General features: G+C 45.6%; 1 protein-coding gene and 1 long non-coding RNA gene across 3 annotated transcripts in view; one reads left to right on the top strand and one right to left on the bottom strand.

The window, feature by feature from the left end:
- Positions 1 to 8,348: 8,348 nt before the first annotated feature.
- CLIC6 (chloride intracellular channel 6) overlaps positions 8,349 to 19,740 on the top strand; it is a 45,152-nt gene continuing 33,760 nt past the window's right edge. For both annotated transcript variants that reach the window (XM_032354363.1, XM_032354373.1), the window contains exon 1: positions 8,349 to 9,847. In XM_032354363.1, coding sequence (XP_032210254.1) covers positions 8,747 to 9,847 — 1,101 coding nt within the window. In that variant the 5' untranslated portion in view covers positions 8,349 to 8,746. The remainder of the gene's footprint in view (positions 9,848 to 19,740) is intronic.
- On the bottom strand, positions 12,627 to 14,640 carry LOC116597129. The gene is made up of 3 exons (XR_004288460.1): positions 14,496 to 14,640; positions 13,859 to 14,090; positions 12,627 to 12,801 (listed from the first exon to the last, which is right to left on the bottom strand). It is a non-coding gene; the product is annotated as an uncharacterized LOC116597129 (long non-coding RNA).

Genomic DNA, 19,740 nt, shown 5'->3' on the forward strand with positions numbered 1-19,740 from the left:
CAGTTTGAACATTGCAGGTTTACAGCTGTAGGAAGGTTTTTCCAAAACAGAGAGGGACCTTTGTTCCATTTGTGCTTATTTCTCCAGCACTATCTGAGTCTGTGCCACAAGAAAGTCCTCAGAAAAAGTTTGTGGTATGATGGATGGTTGGATGGACAGATGGATGGATGATGAATGGATGGATGATGGATGATGGATGGATGGATGGATGGAAGGATGATGGATGGATGGATGGATGGATGGATGATGGATGGATGGATGATGGATGATGGATGGATGGATGGATGGAAGGATGATGGATGGATGGATGGATGGATGGATGGATGATGGATGGATGGATGGAAGGATGATGGATGGACGGACAGATGGATGGGTGGATGGAAGGATGATGGATGGACGGACAGATGGATGGGTCGATGGATGGATGGATGATGGATAGATGGACAGATGGATGGATGATGGATGGATGGTTGGATGGATGATGGATGGATGGATGGAAGGATGATGGATGGATGGACAGATGGATGGGTGGATGGATGGATGGATGATGGATAGATGGACAGATGGATGGATGATGAATGGATGGATGGATGGATGATGGATGGATGGATGGATGGATGATGGATGGACGGACAGATGGATGGGTCGATGGATGGATGGATGATGGATAGATGGACAGATGGATGGATGATGGATGGATGGTTGGATGGATGATGGATGGATGGATGGAAGGATGATGGATGGACGGACAGATGGATGGGTGGATGGATGGATGGATGATGGATAGATGGACAGATGGATGGATGATGAATGGATGGATGGATGGATGATGGATGGATGGATGGAAGGATGATGGATGGACGGACAGATGGATGGGTGGATGGATGGATGGATGATGGATAGATGGACAGATGGATGGATGATGGATGGATGGTTGGATGGATGGATGGATGATGGATGGATGGATGGGTTGGTCTTCTCAATGCTGTGAGTAGAACAGAAATGTTTTTTTCTAAAATTTTCATGACTATATCATAGAGAGGATAACTTAATTTTGTGATGTGGTGCTTACTTTTTCATGAACCTGTAGTTAGGCAAAATGATAAAAACAAAAGGTTTTTTGTTTTGTTTTTGTTTTTGTGGTCACAATGGTCAGCTTGTGCTTTACCTGGCTACTCAGAGCTTACTTGACTCCCAGCAGCAGGTATTTTTTGGATGTGTGGGTACAAGGTATGCTCTAGGATCACCTTTTCTCTTTACCTCCATCTTTTTCCATTCTGACAGATAACTTTTTTCCCAATGTTTCCTATAAGGAAAGGAAATTTAGGAAATTGAATTTTCTAAGTCCTTATGTGTCAGTGGATGCCCAGGGCCACAAAAGCTGGCTTTTTGACAAATAACAAGGGGTTAATATTTTAGATAAATGTCTTGTGTTATAGAAGAGGTCCATTCCAATATCTGGACAGTGAAAAACAATTGGGCCAGCCCTTGGACCACCACCCAAAGGCAAATCAATACCACTTGGTGATCGTGCAGAAACATCCAAGTTTACAAAATGCTTTACACATTATCGTTTCCAAAGTTCAGAGGATCCTAGCGCGGTAGGTTTATTACCAAGAAGTGGCTTGCACAATACAACACAGCCAGTTAGCAGCAGAATTAGGAGTTGAGCCTAGACTTCTCATAATCACTCTCTCCTTTCAAAGAGCTTCTCATCAGGATTCATTTGTAATCTGTAAGGAGATGTTTGAAGAGTGAGCAACCCTCCGACACAACACAGCACCCCCTCACCTACTTCCCCTGAGCTCTTGGTAGAGTTGATACACTATATTAAGGCAATTTCTTTGGAAAATGCTACAATCAGGGGGCAGGAGGGAGGCTGGTCTCCTTATCACCCAACGATTGACAATATGGGCTGGTTAATTCTTGGTGGTGGAGGATGCCCTGTGCATGGGAGGAAGTTTAGCAGCATCCTGGCTTCTACTCACTAGAAGTCAGTAGAGTCTCCAATCACAACAACCCCAAAGTGAGTCCAGACATGACCAGGTGCCCCACGAGGGGCATAATTGCTGCTATTTGAAGCCCAGGGTTCACACACACCTCCATCCATTGCTGTAGATTTTAGGGTTCTGAAGGATGGGAGGGAGGAGAAAGAAAACTTGGGGAGTTTAGAGTTAAAAGAAAAGTGAATTTCTACAACATGTAGAGAACAGAAACAGAACACTGGACGGTTTGAGAAAAATGCCAAAATGCTTAGAAAAAACCTTTATAGATGGAACTGGAAGGTTTCAAACGGACTGTCAGTCTTGAGTTTTAGTACTGTTTTATCTGCAGCAGGATTGTTACTGCTACTCCTGGGGTTGGAAGGTAAGGTATGGTGCTGTGAGAATAAGAGGCTGAAACTGCTGCCTTGGGGGCCCAGGAGTCAGCTTGGCCCAGGGGTCCACACCCCTCCATCCCTACCCTTCTCCTTGGACTGACCATGAGGCCTGCAACACAACTTCATGTTTTCCCTTCCAGACTGTAGGCTGTCTTTCCAGAAAGGCTTTCAGCAAGAGATTTGTAATACAATTTTGGAGGCTTCTCTCCTCCTCTTTCATCTCCTTCTCCCCCTCTGGTTTGTAAAAAAAAAAAAATCTCTTCTCTCATCCAACAGGTATTTGTTCCAAATCTTGTTTATGTTGAGAACAGTGCAAGATCATGTGGAAAAAAAACCAGAAAAAAATCCTCACTAACTATGTGAGTTCATGGTAGGGTGACCATATGATTCATTGTCCAAACTAAGACACGTTTATGAGTGACAGGGGTTGCTTTTATGATTACGTTCCCGAGTCAACAGAATAACCCATGACTGTCACTGGCTAAGTGGGATCAAGTGTTGTGGTTTTTCCAACACTTCAATATGCTGTTCTGTCAAGATGTATCCTTTGGGACGATACTAACAATGAGGTCACAATGTCAACAAGTGCTGTGCTGAGCACATTCTCTTATATGGCCCTTACAAGGGCCATGGTCCTATTACAACATCTTCTGTTCTAGATGAAAAACTTAGTCAAGATCCCACGGTTAAAGTGCGAATTAAATCAGCCAACAATGTGACCAAAGAAGCCACCAATTTCACCATGGCATCATCCGTATTCATTTGTGTAATATCCTTATTGACTTTCAAGATGGTGTATCTGTGCTTCAGTCACTGTCTTCTGGTTCAGGCTGATTCTTCAGCAGTAGCCTCCTCCTCCTCCTCCTCCTCCTCCTCCAGCTCCTTCTTCTTTTTTTCTTCTTCCTCTTCCTCCTCTTTCTCTTCCTCTGCTTCTTCTCCTCCCCTTCCCCTCCCCTTCTCCCTTTTCCTTCTCCTCCTTCTACATCTTCTTCTTTGTCCTCTTCTTCTCCCCCTCCTTCCTCTTCTCCTCCTTCTTTTGAGATTCAATTTTTTTAAGTAATATTGGCCTTGAACTCACAGCCCTGAGATCAACAGTTGCACGATCTTCCAACTGCCCAGATAGCCACCCCAGTGATAACCTTCTTTTAAGTGAAATATGCCTTTATATTTGACTGGGTAAATCCAGGGAAATTAAGGCAGGTTTGGGGCCACTATAAGGTGAAGAGGAACAGTTGTTGAAGAGAAATCAGTGCAAGGGGGGACTTCTGTTTGGTCATAACGCATCCTGTGATCTGAATGTTATACACACATCAAAATCCCAAGGGTCGTTTTGAAAGGAAGACACACCTGCTAGAGAAAGAGATCTCTATGGAAGTGAATCTATTCATTCTGGAAAAATAGCAAAATGACAAATCTTTACATTGTTTAGTTACGAGCCCTTGAGTTTTTCCTCATTAATCCCGAGTTATCCTGCCTCGAGATTCCTCATAATATGTGGTAGGTAAACTCCGTAAGTACTAAGAGCTACTTAATTACCTGTACATTAGCCTCTTGCCTCCCAGCCTTGAATCTGTCACCTCTGTCTAACCCTCCTTGGTATTTAAATAGCTAATCTAGTGCTGGCTGCTGAGTTAACCATGTGCAAACCTCTAAGCACCATCACCTTGACCTTCACAATTCTGTTTCTTTGGTATTTCCTTTTGTGTTTCTGTGTATGAACTGATTTGACCTTTGCTAATAATTAAAAGCATTTGCTGAAGTATTCACCACAGTCAGTAGATAAGAATTTCTGTGAACAGTATTTCTGTGACATTAGCTTGTCCCCTGAAGTATAAAACCAACTGAGGTAAGTATTTTTGAAAACTGGTTCTAGTTGATACATATGTATTTGAAAGCATACATGTATTCATTACTCGAGAGGTATCAGGCTTCCAGTACAATGTGCCCAGTCCTGTTCTAGGCAGAGACAAAGAAAACCCACAGTCTTCATGCAACAGCATCCTGGTTGGGGAGTGGGGGGTCAAGGAAATGGATAATAAAGAAGCAGAATACATTATATGTAATACGGAGATAAGTGCTATGGGAAAAATAAGGCCGAGAAGGCTGATAGAGAGTAGGAATTGAGCTTTCAAATAGGGTGCTTATCCACCCTCACAATAGTCAGGATATGGAAACAATGTATATATCCTTTGATGGATGAACAGGAAAAAGGAAATGTGGTATAAACACACAATGGAATACTATTCAGTCTTTAAAAAGATGGGAAACCTGACATTTGTGACAACAGGGATAAACCTACAGGACATTCTGTTAAATGAAATAAGCCAGGGAGTGCCTGGGTGGCTCAGTTGGTTAAGGGACTGCCTTCGGCTCAGGTCATGATCCCAGGGTCCTGGGATGGAGCCCCGCATCGGGCTCCCTGCTCAGTGGGAAGCCTGCTTCTCCCTCTCCCACTCCTCTACTTGTGTTCCCTCTCTCACTGTGTCTTTCTGTCAAATAAATATAATCTTTAAAAAAAAAAAAAGAAAGAAAGAGAGAGAGAAGCCAGATGCAGAAAGGCAAATACTGCGTGACCTCACTTACATGTGGAATCTAAATAGTCCGACTCTTGTAAACAGAGAGTAGAATGGTGGTTACCAAAGGCTGGGGGAAGGGAGGGGGAAATAGGGAGATGACAGTCAAGGACACAGAGTTTCAGTGATGCAAGGTGTATACGTTCTGCAATATCGTATTGTATATTGCTAAGAGGGTGAATCCAGCATAAAAGTGGTCTGGCAGACTGGTGATTTTGAGGGGGTCATCTGGCTTTGGGGTGGCGAACAGACTTTGGAAAAGCAAGAAAACCAGGAGGACCAGTTGGGAGGTGATGGTGGTTTGGTCCAGTAGGGCAGCAATGGGGGTAGAGAGAAGAGGTTGGATTCTGGATAAGTTTTAAAAAGGGAAGATAATAGGATTTATTGGCAGGTTGGATGAGGTGTGTGAACAAAAGAAATTAAGGTTTTCAGAATGTGCATGTGTGAGTATAAGAGTGTATGTCTGTATAAAGCCCAACATTATCCACAGATGTCTGGCTTAATTGCTTGCTTATTTAATTTTGTTCCATCCCAAAGCCCTGCAAAGGAAAGGGACCTCTCAGTTTTGCTCCTTGCTATATGCCCAGTGTCTAGAACAGTCTCTCTCTCAAAATGAAAAAAGTGTTTATTATGAGTAACGGGATTACAGAAAAATTGTAAAGAGCTCTGCTATTCTCTGTCTTCTCAACTTTTAGCTTGAACACTGTATTCATTTAAAAATAATATAGGGGCACCTCGGTGGCTCAGTGGGTTAGGCATCTGCCTTCAGCTCAGGTCATGGTCTCAGGGTCCTGGGATTGAGCCTCACATCGACTCTCTGCTCAGCAGGGAGCCTGCTTCCCCTCTCTCTCTGCCTGCCTCTCTGCCTACTTGTGATCTCTCTCTCTCTCTGTGAAATAAATAAATAAAATATTTAAAAAATAAAAATAATATATTCACTTAATTATAGAAACTTAAAGAAATTTGTAGAATTATGTGATGTAAACATTTAACAATTGTTTATTAAGACTATGAGTAAAATACGGAAGAGTCTACATTCTACAGATGGCCTTGTGTTATTTTTAAAGCCAATATCAACATGAGTAAATGAATGCAAAAAGTATATAAAAATAAATCCTAATCCTATAGAATAAAACAGCCTTGTAGGATATGTAGGATCGGTTGCTAGGATGGAATAGACTTCACTAGGGCTGTTTTTCAACAAGGACACTACCCGGGACTAGCCTTCAGCCAGCCAGTCAGCTGTGGTGAGTTTGCATTCATGGGTTAATCAACTCTGGGCTTGATTCAAAAGGAGTTTTTTCAGAGATGCCAACCTTCCTATAAGGAGGGTGTTTCTATTAACTTTGCCTGAGTTAAGGCTCATGAAATACTGTTAATTCACATATGTATGAGCCTTTGATTTGGTTCTTTGTGATGATAGAGCATTGGAGACAGTTGGTTTGTTATTAAGAAGAAATGTATAGATGTAACTAATCTCGGAGGTTTCCACGGAGAGCAAATAAACCCAGAGCCCTGCAGTAGGTCACAGGACCACAATGCATGTATACATCCCGAAATCCAAAAAACTGAAAACTGCAAGCTTTTCGGGGGGACCTCTTCTGGAAGCAAAGCCAGACTGACCAGAACTCATTTGGTGGTGAACTTGAACTGGGATCCCCGAAGCTATATGTGGTTTTTATGTATCCCATCTAATATGAGTGTTCACTGGTACCACTGCAGAAATAACAATGCGTCTGATCACGGGGTGGTGAGCCGTGTGACATAATATATACTAGAAACTCTCAGCCAACTTTCCGTTTCTAAGAATTCTGTTTTCTGAAACACATCAGGCCTCACGGGCTTTGCATTGTCCTGGACTGTGTTTGCTGTCTGGGGCTGATGGTGCTGGCTTTGTCCTTCCTTAAGAAATAAGGCTGATCGCCGTCTTGCCTTGCAAATGCTGCAGGATTTTCCCGGTGACCAGAGGTTTTGCAAGGCAGCATCTGTGTCTGATATTTCTGTCTAGCTCATATGTGTGAGTGCCGTGCTTTGTGGTGATGAAGCTTCGGCCCCTTCCTTTCCCAACAGGGCACAGCCTTGGAGAAAGGTAGCATGAATCTAGGTGACATTGGGCTCCTGTCTTGTTACCCATCGGTCAAGGACAATGAGTATAGAAGGAGACATCCCGATGATTGGCTAAATGGATGACTCTAAACCATATCAAAGATACCACCTGATCTTTTAGGGATGGCAGAGCCCTCTGTGGATGTGATAGAATAAGGTGTCTCAGGGAAGTGTCAAGGCCGCCAAGAGCCCGACAAACTCAAATCAGTCTTGAGTTGGGCTCCCTACTCTATCACATTTAGACTGGCCATCTGGAGCAGCAGGCTCCTCTCTGTAACCCACACGATTCAGCCTAGCTCATAATAAACTTACTACATAATTTTCTTTTATTTATTTATTTATTTGTCAGAGAGAGAGAGCAAGTGCTGGCAGAGTGGCAGGCAGAGGCAGAGAGAGAGAAGCAGGCTCCCCACAGAGCCAGGAGCCCGATGCGGCACTCGATCCTAGGACCCTGGGATCATGACCTGAGCCGAAGGCAGGGGCTTAACCGACTGAGCCACCCAGGCGCCCCATTACTACACAATTTTCATCAGAACTTCCTTTTCTTGGGGAAAAGGTGTCCAGTATGGGATTTTGGGAGGTTCCTAACCCAGTGAATGCCACAGCTCCCCTTCTTCAAATCTTGTATTTTCTCCTCTTTACCCCCACCTCCCCAAGCTAACACGTCACAAGGTAAAGCACTGGCCATGGGTTTAGAAAAATCTAGAATTTGAAACATAAATTGTTAGAGTCTTGAGGAAACAGGGAGATGAAGGATCTAACCTCTCCCCAGTGCAAGGCCCCCATTCTTGTCATACCTTGAGGAGGGGACCCTTGTGCTCAACAGAACCCATCTCTGGTCAGAGCAGTAAGACTCCTTTTGCTTCTATATGGGGCAGAGAAACCTCTCAGGAAGGGCTTGCAAAAATTGGTAGGTGGCCTCCCCTTCACCTCTCTTCCAGGATTTACCTCCCTTGCTCTTGGACATTGAGGTAGGACCTGGACATCTGCATTAGGTACCAGCTGAGAAGCTGAACGCTTGGGTGCCTGGGGGAAAGTGGAGATTAGGTATTTGGGTGTCCAGCGTGGGGTGTTGGCGGGGGTGTGATCCAAATGCCTCTGGAACTTGATGCTGTTACAGAAAACACCCAAGCTGCCAATAGAACCAGAATCTTTTCACTGAGATCCACAAGGGCCGTGAGAAAGGCTGTCATTGGCCAGGCTCCCAGGCCACCCGAACAGGGGGAGAGGATGGGGTGCAAACCCCGCCCAAGCCCCAGGGGGATGGAGTTGGCACTGATGACTTCTGGTCAGCCCCAGGACTGCAGGGCAGGCATTTCAAAGGGCGCGGGAGCGAAGAGGTCTTCCCCAGCCGCGCTCTGCTCCTCGGTGGCCAGCGCCTCCAGGGACCCTGGGTCAGAATTAGAGTCTGGGTGGGAAGCAGACGTGGACCCGCAGTTACGGTGGAGGTGGAGGAAGATACCAGAGAGCTTAAACCGCGAGGAGAGGCGCGGTGTCTTGGGGTCGAGCCCCATTTTAACCCCGCAGTTCCAGAGCTCCGCCCCGCCTGCGCCCCGCGAGCCCGGAGCCGGGCGTCCTCTAGGAGCGGGCGCAGTGGCCCCCCGGCGCGGAGCTCCTTGTCCAGGGCCGCTTGCTCCATCAGCAGTGTCAAGGAAGGGTCTCCAGGGGAGGACAGGGATCGGCGGCCATGGCCGAGGCCGCGGAGCTGGAGGGGGCCCCCCCAGGTCCCCAGGGACCGCTTGAGGCCCCGGTGCCTCTGGCAGAGAAACCTGGCGAGCCGGGGGCCGCGGGCGGGAGGGCGGAGCGGGAGGAGGCCAGCGAGGGCGCCGCGGAGGCGCCGAGGGGCGAGGGGGCGGGCGCAGCAGCGACGGTCGCGGTGAACCAAGCAGAAGGCACCGATCCGGACGGAGCGCGCGCGAGCGAGCCGGAGCCGGGCGCGGACGGTGGCCCCGGGGCCGAGACTCCAGGCGCGAGGGCCGCGCAGGGCGAGGCGGAGGCCGAGGAGGGCGCCCCGGGGTGCGCCGAGGTCCCCCAGAGAGAGGAGGCGAGCGGCGCAGAGCAGGAGGAGGCGAGCTCCGGCCGCGGCACGCAGGGCGAGGCTTCGAGGGAGATTCAGGGGGATCCCGGGGAGACCGAGGTCCCTGGGGCAAAGGAGAAAGCGGAGCAAGGGCCAGAGGAACCCGGAGGCTGCACGCCGGGGGCGCAGGGGGCCAGTATGGAAGCCGCGGGGCAGGCGGGAGGGGCGCTCGGGGCCGAGGGTGAACCCCGGGACGGAGGCGATCTCAGCTCCCAGCCCCAGGTCGAGCCCACCGAGGCCGCGGCGGCGGAGATTGGGGGGTGCGGCCCCGGGGAGCTTGCAGAGGAGCCTGGGGGTGCAGCGGCGCGCGCCGCAGCCGACGAGGCGGGGGCGACGGGGACAGAGGAGTCGGAGGACGTGGCCCCCGGGGACTCGAGGGCGGAAGCTGTCGAGGATGGGGACCAGGGTGAACCCCAAGAGGAAATGGAGGAGGCCGAGGAGGAGAGGCGAGAGCGCGGCCCGGAGGTACCAGTGGAGCCGGTCGCAGCCGGGGCGGAGGAGGAGCCCCCAGACAGCAGCAGCAGCGCGCGGGCAGAGGCGGCCGCGCCAACGCGGGCCGCGGAGCCGGAGGCCGAGCTCAGCAACCACCTGGCGGAGGAGGGCAGCGTCGAGGGCCGGGAGGAGACGGAGCCGGTGAATGGCGGAGAGGATGGCGAGACGTCAGAGGAGGGGGCCCCGAGGCAGGAGCACGACATCACCCTCTTCGTGAAGGTAAGTCGAATCTAAGCGGTCCAGCTGTCCGGATTGTCGCTTCTGTTCACGGGAGGGAGGCGGGACGGCCTGGGGGTCATGGAGAGTCTCAGGAACGTTTTGGGGACACAGGATGGTTTGGGAACAAGAAGTTGGATAGGGGTGGTAGGAGGTAGTGGGGCTGCGGGTCCAGCATCCCACTGTCTTTTTTTCTGAAAATCCTAACTGGTCCTTCTAGTCTGGAGATTATTGAAGAATCAATTTAAAAAAAAGTGATATGCCCTATTAATGTTCAAAGCAATTCATGCCAAGGGATTTCACTTGAAGTGAAAAAAAAAAATGCGAACAGGTTGTAATGTGAGAAGTCTCCCCGGGACTCAACTTTCGAGGCCCAGAGCTGGCCAGTGTTTTCAGCTCCCGAAAAGTATCCCTCCTTGGTATTTAGAATGCAAGTGGAAATTTATTTAAATATTATAATATTTGTTGAGGCTTTTAACATGTATTTTGGAAGAAAACAAGATGCTGGTGACTTGAACCTCATCTGCTTTTAAGTCATATTTCAACCCTGCTACAAATGGGAAGAAAGCAATGATTTTATTGAAGAATTTGTAGGACACCACTGAGGAACTTTTGCATTTAAAGAGGCCTTTCTACAAGACATCAAAGGTAAAGGACAAGGTCCAGCGGTAGCTCACAAACGGAGATCTTTGTTTAAAAAAAAAAAAAAAAAAGCCCTTTCTGAGGACCTTCGGCCGGACCAGGAAAGCAGCAAATAATAAGGTCAAGAATGTGCATTGCATGTTGAATTGTAATCCTTTCAAAATACTTTCAGGCTTATAGAAGCCAGTTAGGACCTAAAGCTCCTTGATGGGAATGTAAGCAAATTCTAATAAGCAAAAAGAGAAATATTTCCAAAGTGATTAACTTCAGAATTTCAAGAATTGCTTGGGGGGCAAAGGGGTTAGGGAAGAGAGGGCATGCGTTTCTTCACTGGTTCAGGAAGGTGCTGTTCTGAGCATTTCTGAAGACCCTGGAGCATTTCAAGGTTAGGTGTTGGGATATAATCTAAGGGCATAGCCCCTAGGAAGGCCCCTGGGAGCTGGACGTCTGCAGGGATGGGAAAGCGAACTGGGAGCGGGGGATGGAGCTGAACACAGGGCTGCTGTGTGTAGATCTGCCCTTGATGTGAGCAATTCCCCCTTCCTCCATCTCAGGGCCACCTGCTCCCAGCATGTCTTTGCAGTTTCTTGTTATAATTTTGGAATACGTAACATCTTCCTCTTCTTCCTGCTTCCATTTCTCAGCTCTCCAGTCTAGGCCTTTGGTGATAGCCAGTGAGCTGGGAAATGAGATTTGATCACTTTACTTCTGAAAGTAAAATTCTCCAGTTGTTCCTTGTAGACTTTAAGATGAGGCCACGCTCCTTAGCCAGGCCACAGACCACTCACGATGGCCTTCTGGCCTCTGCGGTATTGCTTGGGTTTCCCCCCCAACTGCCTGACTTTCTCACCCATGGTACCACCATGCCGGCCTATTGAACTAGCTATCATTCCTTGTGAGAGCCACATTCTTGCCTGCCTGGAAATTGCACAGGTGCTGTACCCTCTGCCTGAGTCAAGTTTCTTCCCCCCTCACCCCACTCCTTGCCTCCTGCCTGGTTGTCTGCTGTGGGTCTACATTCAGCATGGGCATCGTCTCCTCTGCGGCGCCTTTGGCAACCCTAGTCTGGGTTGGCTGTCCCTCTGTTGAAGGTCCCTTCACGTGATGCATGTTTTACCTCTTCCCTTGACTGTGTGAGATCCATTTTCTATGCTCTATGTGGAGCACAGGCTTGGAACCTGAAGAAGGTTTGAATGGGTGGCTGCCTACACAAGGTAGTATATACTGTGGACATTAGAGCCAGTGGGATCAAATTCTGGTTCTGCTGCTTTCTTGCAGGGTGACCTTAGGCAAGCTACGTAACCTTTCTGTGCCTTTGTTGCTTATGGATAAAGCGGGGATAAAGGTAGTACCTACCCCACAAGGTTGTTATGGGGATTCAAGAATTTGATTATGTAAAGCACTTAGAAAAGCACCTGGCTTGAAATAAGCATTGTATAATTGTGCATTCTTGTTCTATCTGCTCAGCTCCCAGAAACAATCCCCTTGCCCATTCCATCCCTGCCTCTTTTTATTTTTTTTTAAGCTTTTATTTACCTATTTGTTGGGGGGGGCGGCGGGGAGAGAGGGAGAGAGAAAGCACAAGTAGGGGGAGGGGCAGAGGCAGAGGGAGAAGCAGGATCCTCGCTGAGCAGGGAACCCAAAGCAGGACTGAGGCTTCACTGCCTGAGCCACCCAGGTGCCTGCCCTCCTTTATTAAGGGAAAATCTCGCTAGGTACCTAATTACTCCATTCTCTGAGGATAGGCATGTTATGAAAAGTAAAAATAAGTTTCTTTTGTTGTTGTTGTTGTTGTTTTTCTCAGTTCCTGCTCAGGAGTAGCTTGTGTGGGCAGAGGCAAGGGGCTTGTCATGGACAGCTTTCCAGAATGTTTCATTCTGACATGATCATCCTGGTTCTCAGTTGCCTGCTCCCACCCCATTTTTTTTTTTTTTTTCCTTTAAGAAAACAGATCTCCAAACAGGGAGATTGGTCTTGAAGCAACTACTACTTGATATAGGATCTGAGGATCAGTTAAGATGTGCTTTGTAGGATTGTTAAGGCACTTCACTTTCTCTTTATCCTACAAATCATTACCCTTAAAAAACAAAAAAGACCCCAATGCAGAAATCAAGTAAAACCCTTTAGACATTTCTACCTTTTGAGTTTGTAATACTTGATTTAAAATCCTTAAATTAGTCCAAAATAGGATTTCTTTGCCAGATTTAGCTTTCTTGAGGTTCCTTCTTTGGGCTCCACTGAGTTTAGACCGCACTGCGTAGTCGACATCTGACCTCCTGGGTTTTGTAAACATGTCAAATTTTTCTGTGCCATCACTGGAATGCAGAATTCACAGATTTGTTCTTTAAGGAGAAGTACCACAAAACATTCCAAACATTCCCCTCGCTTTCATCTGACAGCTTAGTAAACGTGGTTGTAATCAGCCCATATTTTATTTGTCAATTTTTAACTTTTACATTTCCCCATATTTTTAAAAATAAATATATCAGCTGCAAGTATACCACAAAGTGATGACTGATGACCCAGTGACAGGTGCACATCAAATCTGCTTCTACTTTTAGCCACCTGGTAGTTTATATACTCCATCTTTGTGGAAGTTTATATACTTTATATTCTATACTTTGTGGAAGTTTATATACTCCATCTTACTAATTTGACATTTTGTTTTATTCTGTAAGCATGCGAGAATGTATTCTTGAAAAAGAGCCAAGAACATATGGAACAGACCAAGGAAAACTTCCCTGAATTATTATATGGTAAATTAATTGCTGATCATGGTAATTCTTACTTTTGTTTTTTTTTACAAAGAAGTGTTAATTATTTGTCATCAAATTATAGGGTAACCCTGCAGCATATTTAGTAAGAAAGTTCCCTTTCCTCTTTACTCATAACAAAGGGTTACAATGTAATAACATACTAACATAACAATAACAAAAGACAAACAAAATACTGACAACAAAGGATAAGGTAGGAACTTCACCAGCTGTGAGGCTTTAGTCACTAAGGAAGTCTTGCTTACAAATTTGGTGTTTCTAATCCAGTAGTACCTGGAGATTGTGTATACTTTAAGGTAAGGTCTAGGGGTGGGGCTGTCTAAGATGGATTTCCTGGCAAATTTCACATGACCTAAAAAACCTCAATGTGACCAATGAACAGTCCTGGGCCAGAGTCTAAGAGTTTCTTAAACCAGGTTTTGGACACCATATATTTAGCATGTAGCTACTGTGGAGCTTGGAAACTTGCATTTGCCATCACATTTGGGTCTCTCAATAGGTGGAATTGGAGATGGAACAAAGTCCAACTCAAGAAGGACTTGACCCCTGAATAGGCATTGTCACTGAGAACTTCCCCCCAACATAAATGAGTACATACATGGAGCCAGCCGAGCAGTGCCACACGATGTGGCCATGGCAACTTGGGAAGGATAGGTGTGTGTCCAGGAACAGCAGCTGAGAAACTCCTGGTAGACCAGTTGGCTGCAGCAATCCATGTACCTTTCTCCAGGAGAGAGCATGTTGAGACTGTTCTGTGGGGGCTCGGTGCCCGAGGAGCTTGAGAGGGAGTTGCTATTTTCATAACTCTGTGTGGACTATGACCCTGTGCTCTGAAGGGAAATGAGCAAAGATGCATTTCTATGACTTTAACTCTCCCCCCAAAATATTTTTTGCTATTTGTTTCCTGAGTGTCTTACACAACTTGCTTACAAACACATTTTTCAAATTTAAATTCAATTAGCCAACTTACAGTACATCAGTATTTTCAGATGTGGTGTTCAATAATTCATCAGTTGAGTATAATACCCAGTGCTCATCACATCTTGTGCCCTCCTTAATGCCCATCACCCAGTTATCCCATCCCCCTACCCACCTCCCCTCCAACATCCCTCAGTTTGTTTCCTAGAGTTAAGAGGCTCTCATGGTTTGTCTCCCTCTCTGATGACTTCCCATTCAGTTTTCCCTCCCTTCCCCTATGATCCTCTGCATGGTTTCTTCTATTCCACATGTAAGACCAGATGATAATTGTCTTTCTAATGACTGATTTCATTCACCATAATACCCTCCGGTTCTATCCAGGTCGATGTAAGAGAGAAGTATTCATCTTTTCTTATGGCTGAGCATACAGACTCATGTATGAAATCAGTGGAGTTAGTTAGGGTGGAAACTGGAGTAAACACTGGGAGGAAACACATGCTCACTGGGGATCATGGTCCCTCTCCCCATGCTGAGTGAGATCCATGTCACAATAGCTTCTTCACATCATGTCCTCCTCACCTGGCATGGCGGTGGGCTTGTTCTCAGCTCTCAGTCAGTGCTTTTGGTAATTATAGGTAAATAGCCGAATGGATGCATAGTCCAAGGTGACTCAGCTAGTGAGAAGCTGGACACAAAACTGTTTCCCACCAACCCAGTCTGGCGTCCGTTCTGAAAGAGCCAGAGTCTTTCTCCTCTATGAAGACATCTTGGCAACAGGGCTGCAAGATGCTGGACTTCCCTCAGGGCTGTGGGAATTTGTGGCTCTGCTTTGCTGGGTACACATATGCCACAGCTCTTGCCCCTCACTGTTGCTGACAGGCCGTGTGCTCTAGACTCTTCAGATGTCTTTTTTGGTGAGTGATCATGCTTCACCCCCAGCCTGAGGTCCTCCTCCTCACAGTGGGTCTCCTTTATCGCTTTGATTTCTCAAGGTCAGCTGCTCTCTAGGAGTCCTCTCAGATATCCTACTTCCCTGAGTATCTAGAGATCTGTAAGATACCTTCAGAAACAACACACTGGATCCTTAGAGCAGGTAAATTTACCCTTTAGTTTCATATACATAGAAAAACAAAATCTAGACTTTGACGAATGTATCAAGGACAAAGCTCTGAGCCATGGTTTAGGTTCAAGTGGGTCACAGAACTGTAGATTAGTCTGTTAACTTAGCCCATGTGGATTTATCACCTCCTACGTGTTGACACTGTGCTAGAGTTTGTGTACCCAATGTCAAGCAAGACAGACAGGGTCCGTGCCTTCATATTTTTAAAATATTTATTTATTTATTTGACAGAGATCACAAGTAGGCAGAGAGGCAGGCAGAGAGAGAGGAGGAAGCAGGCTCCCCACAGAGCAGAGAGCCCAATGTGGGGCTTGATCCCAGGATGCTGGGATCATGACCTGAGCTGAAGGCAGAGGCTTTAACCCACTGAGCCACTCAGGCGCCCCTAGACAACTTCTAAAGACATCAATGTGTCTTTTGGCAACCCATTCTCCTCCCCACAGGGAGACAGTGTCCAATTCCATTTTCAGCTGGAGTCTGCAAAGCCTAAAATATTTATTGTTGGGCCCTTTAAGACAAGATTTGCTGACCCATAGCTTAAATTTCCCATGATTCATGACCTGGGACGAGATACACTGCCTCTGGCACAAAATTGGAGTTTTATTTAGCGAGGAAGAAGGGGAATGACTATTGCGTAAAGAATCAGCAGTGTCTATAACAGTGAAAAATATATAAGACACTATACATCTTATGCATATTGTTAGAAATGTTATTTTTCTGTGAAGTCCCTAATATTGACTTAAGTGAGATTGAAATAAAACAGAGATTATAAATATAAAAACATACAATGCAATGCAACATAAGGGAAAGGAAGTCTTTTTCTACCCTTGACGTCCAGCCTTTCAGTTTTTCTTCCTGGAGACAACCACTGAATATCTTTCCAGAGATATTCTGTGCGTATGCAAGCTTATATGTAAATAATCTCACTGCATTAGTTATCTAACACTGTGTAATAAGTTACTCTAAGACTTAGCAATCTAAAACAACAAACATCTGTTATTCACAGTTTCTCTATGTCAGGAATTTGGAATCAGTTTAGTTGGGTTGTTTTGGCTCATGAATTTGCAGTGGAGATGTTGGCAGGGCTGTGGTCTCATCTGAAGGCTTGGTTGGGGTGGTGGGGTGGCTGACTCACATGTCTGTTGGCAAGAAGTTCAGTTCCTCACCACTTGGGGCTCTCTTCCTGGGCTGCTTTGATGTGCTCACAACATGGTGTCTGGCTTTCCCCAGAGCATGGGTCCAAGAGAGAAGAAACCGCAACTGTCACTTCTAATCTTATTTTATTCATTAAGTCCAATACTTAAGAAGATCATAATTAAACTCCACATTTTAAAGGGAAAGCCAAATGATTTGTGGATGTATTTTAAAAAAATACCACATCCACTTTTTTTTTTTTTTCATAAAAAGTAGTACACTGGATATACATTGGGTTACATCTTGCTTTCTTTACTTAGTAAAGAAATAGTATATATTAGAAATCATTCTGTGTTAATACCTATAGTTCTATCAAATTCTTGTCAAAAATTTCATAGTTTTCTAGTAATGGGTATACTCTATAGTCAGTTTCCCACAGGTGGATGTTTGGGTGGTTTCCACTTTTGTATCTTAAACCGTGCTATAGTGAATATCCCTCCACAGTTGTGTAATCACGTATGGTAGCTCAGTTTTTAGAAATGACATTAATACAGGAAAGGATGTGCCTGTTTAAGATTTTGATAATCTTTACCAAATTTCCTCTTCAGAGGTTTCACCACATAATGTCCTCCTGACACAATATGGAGGCCATGTTTATTTCCCCAACCTTCCCTACTCAGAGTTTTCTCAAACTTTTTGAAGCTGAGAGGTGAAAAATGATACCCATTGTCATTTAATTCACATCTCTTTCAGTGTACTTTTATAGCTCTAAAAACTATTGATACCATTTTTCCATGAGCAGCTTGCTTATGTCCTTTGCCCATTTTTCAAATCTACGTTTAGCTTTATTCTTCCTGATTTTTATATTAAGGAAATTAGACCATTGTCTGTCATGTGGGTTGGATATATTTTATGGGACTGTTTTGACTATTTGTACTGGAGTAATTCATCCTTTTAGTCTTAGTAACTTCTTGGAATTGATGCATAGGAAAACCAAGCAAAGGCTGTGACAGATCTCTTCAAATCTTCAAATTCATTTACTAGGATCTTTAAATGTTCTGTTTTATCTTCCATTCTATCACTTCTTGAGTCCTGAGGGATCAGATATTTCAAATCTTGCCTTTCTCCTTTTCTTTTTAATTAGCAGGTTACATTTTATCTAGCGCATGCCCTCGGAAAACTACATTCTTTCTTACATGGTAAGAATTCCTATTCAAAACAAGGTTTAAAATATACAGATCGCAGGATCATTTCATGCCACACTGCTCCATGTGAATGGGTACGATACATCACTTTGATTGTGGCATGCCATCTACTGGGATGGACTTGAATCCCACAAATAAAAACCATAGTGAAAAGGAATCAAATGTGGTGCAGTGATATCAAAATATGGTTTCTGAGGTTGTCTCCTAGCCAGATGTTCTATTTATGCTCCCATCTGTTGAAAGAATTGACTAAAATTTATAGATAATGATGACAAATCCTAGTTGTAGACATCTAGTGAATTGTGGAAGACTACCCAGAGCTTATGTTTAATTAGTGGGAGGAACTGAAATACTCAAATACCAAAGATCATTCAGAGAGATACTTTGGAAGCATCTCAGAGCCCATAGCTCTATGGGCAAGAGTTGATATATACTTATTCAGTCTGCACGGGTAAGTCTAATTTGATATGTGTGTGTATGAAATCATCAGATTAGAAATAGTTTCTAAGTCCAGATTTTTACTGGGTTTATGGACTCTACCCCCAACTCACTGTGTCTTCTCCCTTTGGGCTTGGTTGGCCACATGAACGTTGAGGCTCTTGCTGGGGGTGGGGGAAGTAAAAGTGGATTTTCTATCTTCCAAACTCCTGAGTGGTATTTTGGACCCAAGTGGCTATTTAAAGCAAATATTTATTGAGTGCCTGCCAAGTATCAGACATGGTGCCTGGGGCTGGTGTACAATAGCGACAAACAATGATGAACACAACCCTCACTTTTCTAGAGCTTTCGGCCTACAGAGTGATCCAGAAGGAAATGGCTAGAGTGCAGTTTGAGGAAGGGGAGCACGGTGGGGGGGGTGGTTTGCTGGAATAGATGGGAGGTGTAGGATGGCAGACTGCACAATGAGCCTGAAAGGGGGGGAGGGGACCTAGCCTGTAGATCTCTGACCGCCTGGGCTCGTCCACCCTTCTGCTGCAGTCCCTTCCCTTTGGAAGATTGTGCCGCGCACGATGGATGGGAAAGAATGAGCAATGTACAAGCATGTCTACTGCATCAGGTAAAAAGAATTGGGTGGTCAGTTTTAATGATGCATTTTTTGCAGAATGTAAATTTCATAATCTCATAAATTCTGTCCATCTAAGTTAGCAATGCCTCATGCATCATCATATTGCCTTCCCAGACCTTGGCTTGAATCTGAACACAGTAACTGAACAGCTGTTAAAGGTCCAAGCATGTTGCACATTGTTTTTGGCTTTCTGTTTCTATGGTGGAGCTGTGGTAAGGAATACAGTAGAAGAATAAAAAATGGGGGAGGGAGACACAGGTCACTCAGTGGTGTTCAGCTGGTGGATGGGCCCATTTGAGGGGTTCAAGGCAGCTTCATGCACCTTTCTAGGGTCTCAGCAGCGTGGCTGGAAGGCTTGGCTCAGCTGGGCTCAGCTGGGATTGTCAGAGGGAGGACCTACACGGAGCCCCTCCAGCTGGTGGCCTCATGAAGGTCAGTGAACAAGGCAGAAGCTGCATAGCCTTTTATAGTGAAAACCACACAGCTCCAATGTTTGGGTCTAGATCCAGCTCTTTATTAACTTGAACTGGTTTAAGAACATTTTAGCAGTGCCTCAAAGCCATGGAGTTACGTCATTTATACCCAGGGATGGGCAGAATGGCGTCTCTGTGGCATTTTCTACAGCTAATGTCAATATGTGGAGAGCAATGGAGCAATCTGGTTTTATTGCTGCTGTTTAGGACAGTCATAATATCGTGCTTAAAGTGGCAGTTAACAAAAAGTAAGTGCCCCTTATTTCTGATGTGTTAATGCCTCCGAGTTTTCTTCAGCATCAGATTCTCTGCAGAGTTAAATGACACAAAGAAGCCATTGAGTTGTTACCCGGAACTTTATCCAGTCTGACCGTGTATGGGGACAGAGTCAAAGGCATTCCCGCCTGAGGCTCAAACAAAGGGAACCAAGTTGGGGTGGAGATTAAGTCGGTCCAAGAGTCGTCGAACTCACTGCCTCCCCGACCCAAAGGCACCCTCCAAAAGTGTTAATTTCCCTCATTTAGGAAGAAAGCCCCCGTCCCTGGATCTCCAAACCAATAATGC

This window comes from Mustela erminea, chromosome 1 (assembly GCF_009829155.1).
Source record: "Mustela erminea isolate mMusErm1 chromosome 1, mMusErm1.Pri, whole genome shotgun sequence".
NCBI classification, from domain to species: Eukaryota; Metazoa; Chordata; class Mammalia; order Carnivora; family Mustelidae; genus Mustela; species Mustela erminea.